Source organism: Lipotes vexillifer, unplaced genomic scaffold (assembly GCF_000442215.2).
Source record: "Lipotes vexillifer unplaced genomic scaffold, Lipotes_vexillifer_v1.1 scaffold1104, whole genome shotgun sequence".
Classification (NCBI taxonomy): Eukaryota; Metazoa; Chordata; class Mammalia; order Artiodactyla; family Lipotidae; genus Lipotes; species Lipotes vexillifer.
In genome coordinates this window covers 105,418-112,368 of record NW_006793533.1, presented here as the reverse complement: position 1 = coordinate 112,368, position 6,951 = coordinate 105,418, and the positions used below count along the sequence as shown (strand labels likewise).

The 6,951-nt window shown below is 37.3% G+C and overlaps 1 protein-coding gene across 3 annotated transcripts in view; it reads left to right on the top strand.

Moving 5' to 3' along the window:
• IL1RAP (interleukin 1 receptor accessory protein) overlaps positions 1-6,951 on the top strand; it is an 84,993-nt gene that overhangs the window by 69,508 nt on the left and 8,534 nt on the right. For 2 of the 3 annotated variants that reach the window (XM_007466476.1, XM_007466477.1), the window contains 2 exons: positions 2,170-2,313; positions 3,643-3,786. In XM_007466476.1, coding sequence (XP_007466538.1) covers positions 2,170-2,313; positions 3,643-3,786 — 288 coding nt within the window. Of the gene's footprint in view, positions 1-2,169; positions 2,314-3,642; positions 3,787-6,300; positions 6,669-6,951 lie in introns of those variants that run through there. The other variant, XM_007466478.1, reaches the window with a different exon arrangement.

Sequence of the window (6,951 nt, the reverse complement as noted above, 5' to 3'; positions counted from 1 at the left end):
TCATTCTTCCCCTACAAGCTGGCAAAGCTGTATATGAAAGCTTTTTAGAGCACTTCCTGAATGTGATTCAAGCCATTTAGAAATTCAGACTTGTGAATTATTTATCTTAAGAGTTCCATTAGTTAAATAACATTAGGAACTTCTTGATATCATCAAGATGGTCCAACAAAATACAATCTGTAAATATGACACATATAATTGTATGACACAAAATTAAAAAGCTCTACTAGAAATAAAATAGGCAGTAGTAAAATGAATGTGGCAGAGGGAAAGCCATGAGTATAATTTATCTCTTGAATACTAAGCAAGGTAACTATTGATATTTTAAAAAAATCCATTTCAGGTTAGTGCATCCACTGACCTCTTTTATTTTTCCTTATTGTGAAATGTCCACCCAGAAGGAGCCAAAATAACTGAGCAAATAATGAAGATGACAGTGGGAATTAACCCAGTATGTTGTTAACATGTACTCAGAAATACCAAGGACACAGCAATTTTCATGCCAGCTACTCAGATTGATCTTAGTAAATTCTCATCCCCGGCACTGACACAGCTTCTGGCATTTTACCATGGGAATTTTCTTATTTTAAAGCACCATTGTTCATGGGATGAGTACAAGAGTACCTAATAATTCTGCACTGCTGAGTCCTAGGCTGTATCTGCATCAGAATTAGTAGCCAGAATGTAGGATAATGAACTCGAAACTTAATGATTATTCCCTTTAATAAGAGAACTTCAGACTCCACTCCAGGCTGCTCAACATTTTCCCCTTAGAATAGCTACCTGTTTTAAAAGGGATTTTTCCACTAGTATATGATCAATAATTGAACTTCATTGTAGTGTTGTGCAAAGATCTCTGAACTTTGGAGTCAGGAAGGCTTGATAACAATCCCAGCTTTAAAGAAAATTTTTCTATGCCTAGTCCTGGCAAACACTTAACACGTATGATGTTCAGGTGCTCAAAGGGGCCTTTTCTCACCACCATACCAGATATACCTCTCCTGCCCCAACCCCTCCCCTAGGTCACTCCATCACATTATCCTGGTTTATTTCCTTTATAACAGTGATCACTGTCTAAAAGTAACTGTCTTATTTATTTATTTCCACATTTACTTCCCTGAATTAGACTATTAGCCCTAAGAGGGCAGAGACCCTTCCTGTCTTATCTACCATTATAACCTCGACAGCTTCTAACAAATAGTAGATATCAGTAATTGTCAAATCAACTAATACATAATTTAAGCCACTTCTGCTTCAGATCCAGTAAATATTTTGTTCCATCTCAAACTCTTTAGTTTCATTTTCACAAGCTAATAAAACAGCCAAATGAAGTTACTAATACATAATATAGTACTAGATTTATTTTAAATATCCCAAAAGTGTGTAGTGTTATATCAAGAGATGCTTATTCAGATCCTAGAAATTCTCGGGATAAGATGGATGAAGAAGACATAGTCTCCACCTAGAGGACTGTAAATGTATAGTTTAATGGGGAGTGAGAAAGGGTGGAGAAGCAGGCTTGTAGAATGTGTATCCTAGTAATGTAGACCTGATAGATACTTTCAGGGCCAAGCATACTCAGCATTCGGTGGATACCCTCATTTTCTGCTCAATGATAATAAGATTTTTGAGGCCTATTGCCAAATATAAAGAAAAAGGAATTAAATTTCTTCCATATGGCACTGGACAAGAGGAGGAAATTAAGACTGTTACAAACACATTAAAATGTTTTTTCAATTCAACTGCTCCAGCAATTAAAATTCTACCAGTATCATGGGCTGGTCCAGGTAAGAGATGCACAAACAGAGGATGGAGTTACTTTTCAAAAGTATTTTTGAGGAGATTCAGTTTGTGAGTTTAATTGGATGACCTTTTAAATTCTTCTCAATGGTAAGATGCTGTTTTAATTTGTATATCATCAAATTCTATTCAAATCATCTAATAGTTAAAAAACACCTTCTATGCCAGTTTCTGGAAACAAAAAGATAAATATGCCATAGTCTAGTATTAAAACATAGTGCTTAACCTCTACCATGTTATCTTGTTCACACATGTAAGTCAGGTTCATGGCTCAGCTGCTTGGTGTAAACAGCTATTTACAGGATGATGGGTCACCGCAATCATCACGTACAAATCAGTTTGTTTCTTTGTTGTTCATTCCAATGCTAGCTCCAAGATACACAGTGGAACTGGCGTGTGGTTTTGGAGCCACAGTCCTACTGGTGGTGATTCTCATTGTTGTTTACCATGTTTACTGGCTAGAGATGGTCCTATTTTACCGGGCTCATTTTGGAACGGATGAAACCATTTTAGGTGAGTAATGAAAGTTTGTTGTAAATCTCCCTACTGTCATCTTTAGAAAACATGTTGGCTTGATAAAACCTAGATTAATTGGAAGATGTAATTAGACTACCTTTTGTTTCAGCCCTTGCTATTGAAAATCTTCCTAATGCATATTATTCTGCTTTCTTGGGTCAATATGTAATTTAGTTTAGATCAGCACTATTCAAATAGAAATACAATGCAAGCCACATATGTAATTTAATATTTTTCTAGTGGTCACATGCGGAAAAGTAAAAGAAAAAGTGAAAATAATTTTAATAATATATCTTATCTAATTTAATATATTCTAAATACTACCATTTTTAGCTTGTAATTAATATTAAGTTAATAGAGGTATTTTAGTCTTATTTTTGGTACTAAAAATCTTCAAAATTCAGTATGCATTGTATTTTACACATATAGCATATCTCAGTTCAGACCAACCGCATTTCAAGTGCTCAGTAGCTCCTTGTGGCTTGTGGCTACTGTACTGGACCCTGCATGTCCACACTCTTTGTAACCACAGGTGATCCGTGTACCAGAAGCATCACATGGGAGCTTACTAAAAGGAGAATCTAAAGCCTACTCTGAATCAGAAGCTATATTTCAACAGTATCCCGAAATGATTCATATATACACATTAAAGTTTAAGGAGCACTGTTCTAGTGCATATGTACCTGGTGACAAGAATGAAACATTTAACCTATAGACTCTTAGACCCATCCCATAAAGATTCTCATTGAGTGGGTTTGTGGAAGAGACACAGAACCTGTATTTTTAATGAGAGGTGATTTTTATAATTAGGCAGTTTTGAGGAAGATTGATTCATTGAATCTAAGTATATTTTTAATTGTAGATATTTTCAGGTGTACACAACTTAGACAGTTTCTCAAGGTTTTGCTCAATTTATAATTCGAACATATTAGTGAGTGACATACTAGGACAGGAACTAGAAATTTTCTGCATGCTATTATTGCCAGCACCTATGATTGAGTATTTGCTTCCTGATTCTGTTAATTCATAGTTGAATGAGCCAAACCTCACTCATTCTCCACTACAAAATCTGAACTCATTGAGATGAGAGGAGAAGACACATCAGATGAAATTTTCTGTTACACCTTAAAATAGTCATTTTGCCCGGAGACCTGTCACAGGTGGGAAATCACACTGAAATCTGTCAGCTAATTTATATAAGTAAAAAATGAAAATGTCTAATATTCAAAAGTTCGATTTCAGAAAAAAATGCAATACTATTGAGGAACATTCCTAATTTATAATGGATCTGTGTTTTCTGGTTTTTTTTTTTTTTATTTTTGCTAGATGGGAAGGAATATGATATTTATGTATCCTATGCAAGGAATGCTGAAGAAGAAGAATTTGTATTACTGACCCTCCGTGGAGTCTTGGAGAATGAATTTGGATACAAGCTGTGCATCTTTGACCGAGACAGTCTGCCTGGGGGAAGTAGGTATTTCAGATGAATACAGGTGATGCTACACTTAAAGGCAGAGAAGATCCTTAGCTTTGGGTCATGTACAAGAGTCATGGTACAGCTCTATGTTGGCATCTTTGGACATTTAAATGTCCAATGCTTTGATGTAATAGACAGACTCTAGGAATAAATCTACATGAAGATGTAGACTATAAGTACAGTTTATGGTATTAAAATATTTTCCCAGGTAAGCTTTAAAAACTTAGTGTCAAAAAAGTGTAGATGCACAGTGAATTAGAGCTCTAAGTGCCACAGCTTTAAACATTTTGTTTACTCACATTTAGATTTTTAGAAGGTTTAGCTAATTTGCATTAATCTGCCTCTGATTTTTTCATAAAGACTGAGTTTAAACAAAACACTTTTATAAAGACTGAGGTTTACTCAATTTTACTAAAAATGAGGTGCAGAAGAGAGTGCATGGATTCCTTCTTTATATTACTTACTGATAGTAAGTAGACTGTTTCCCTGTGGCATTTGCTAATGTCCTTTTCTTCACCCTTGTTTTCTGGCAAACCAGTGCTACTCAAATCCCCCCTTTCCTTGTGTCTGTTTCTTCCTTTCTATCAGATTACACATTTGAGATAAGCTTAACATTTTACAAAGGCCAGTATATTCTAATAGGTTTATAAAAAGTTAGAAATGCTGAATGATTTTAAATAAAAGTATACCTCTAATTTTCAGATCCAAACAGTAACACATAAAGTGATAGTACATTTGAGTCTGTTTTATAAATGCACAGTAACGCTCCTAAACCCATTGTTAAACTCCATACTGGTAAAAATGCATGTAATGTCTCTAATCTTTACAACAAACTAATTTATTTTCTCCCCCTAAAATCCTGTTTAATCACTTAACATGTTTTTTAAGGTTACATTGGTAATTAAGATAAAGAATAGACATTAATGTTTATTCTTATTTTGAATTAGCTGGATCACCTACTGTATCTCCCCATTCATCACCCAAAAGTCCATCACGCTTCTGTTCTACAGTGGATATCTCTTTCAGTATAATTTTGCCAGGAAATGGTGACTTGACTATATAGTTAAAGGATAAATTCCACTCATTTTAAGGCTTAAAATCCTAAATAATTTATTTATCTATTTATTCATTCATACAGCCATTCAACAGATATTTACTACTGTGTGAAAAGTTTTATAAAGATACATAGTAGAACAACAATGTAAGACCCTCCAGTAGGGACTGATAGTTCTTTGAAGAATTCAGGTTCTACATAATCACTCTTGCATCTTGCTTTTGATGGTTGATCCTTGTGATCTTTTGCATTCTCCCTGCTGTTCTCACTCAGTCGCCTTTGCCTCTGGGTCTCTCTCCCTGCTTACACACAGTCAGCCTCCAGGAATACTGCTTGGAGTAGGCAATTACTTATTCCTGGATTCTCCTCTAGGCTGCACATGCTACTTTAATTGCAAATCTTTCCCCACTGCCTCTGTACCTGTGAAGATTAAGGCGCAAAATGACTGCTTAGGGGAGTATTGTAAGCCATGAAATAGCTTTCCGTAACACTGGTGCTTTCCCTGGAGTTGGCTTCTATCTGAACCCCAGGTAAAGGATTATTCAGTCCTTGATAAGCAACCTCGAGGAGATAGATTATTCCCAAGAATTTAGTGATAGGAACTAATCAGAGCCCTTGACAACAGAATAAAATTACACTGCACTTCCATTTTCCCTGCTTTTTCTTCTTCTTTTTGGACATGAAGAAAGCATTTGCCTGTCAGCGAAGGCACACACATCAGCTGGCAGCTGCCGAAACACACGGCTTCACAGTAATGATAGGAGTTTAAAGAGAAAGATTCAGGGACCAATTTAGGCTCCAGAACAGAGCAGAATAGAAAGCTGAGCTGAGAATGTGTTACCAGCCAAAATGCCATTCAGTTGACTAGATTTTCTTAATTTCCTATTCCAATGACATAGTGATACTAGTCTGAGTCGGGGAGGTGTCTGGCAATAGAGAGTGAGTTTCAAAACCTGAAGAGTTCTACTCTTGCTGCCCTGTGTTAATGAAAAATGAACTTCTATGACGTTGACTCTATAATGTATATTTTTTGAATGCTCACTGGCACTAGAGAGTTAATACATGGGTGTCTTTGGGGAGAAAGGGCTCAGGAGCTGATTTTGCTGGGCCACGGCATGTAACACGGTTTGAAGAAATTGATTTCAGTACAACGCACTCATCCTTCGCGTCCCGAATAATGCTTTTGAAGACCAAGGTCATAGAAATACATTTTGGCTTTAGGCTTGTTTAGAACTCTTTTAGGATTGGAATATGTACATATAGATTCTGTTCCCCGGAGGAGAATGACATTTTGTGAACAGAGTGATTGGGACTAAGGACTAAGTGTTCTTCGTAAAAAGTTTCACCTCCCTTCTCAGTCTGTTACCCTAATTTCTTTTCACTTGCTCCTCAAGCCCTCTACCTTGGGGGAGTTCTTGGCCAACACTAATCCCCATGGTGTTTTCTTTCCCAGTTGTCACAGATGAGACCTTGAGCTTCATTCAGAAAAGCAGACGCCTCCTGGTTGTCCTAAGCCCCAACTACGTGCTCCAGGGAACCCAAGCCCTCCTGGAGCTCAAGGCTGGCCTAGAAAACATGGCCTCTCGGGGCAGCATCAACGTCATTTTAGTACAGTACAAAGCTGTGAAGGAAACGAAGGTGAAAGAGCTGAAGAGGGCTAAGACGGTGCTCACGGTCATTAAATGGAAAGGGGAGAAATCCAAATATCCACAGGGCAGATTTTGGAAGCAGCTGCAGGTGGCCATGCCAGTGAAGAAAATTTCCAGGTGGTCTAGAAGTGGCGAGCAGGGTCTCTCCTATTCATCCTTGAGAAATGTATGAAAGGGCCAATGAAAGGGGTAAAAAGATCCAAGGGTGCTCCAAGAAGGAAGAATTCCCCCTTCTTTATTCCCAGTTTATTGCTTCATGGACAGAAAAAAAATTCTATGGAAGCCTCCCCATAGAGATAAATTCAGGGTGACTGTAGGAAGAGCTGTTCTGCTTCCTCAGGCAATAGTAAGGCTTAGAATGCTAGTGCCACCTCCTGTCACCAGCGTCTGATGTCACTATGTTCTTTGCAAAGACCTGGTTGATACGAATTTCCCCTTCTGCATCCTGCATTCCT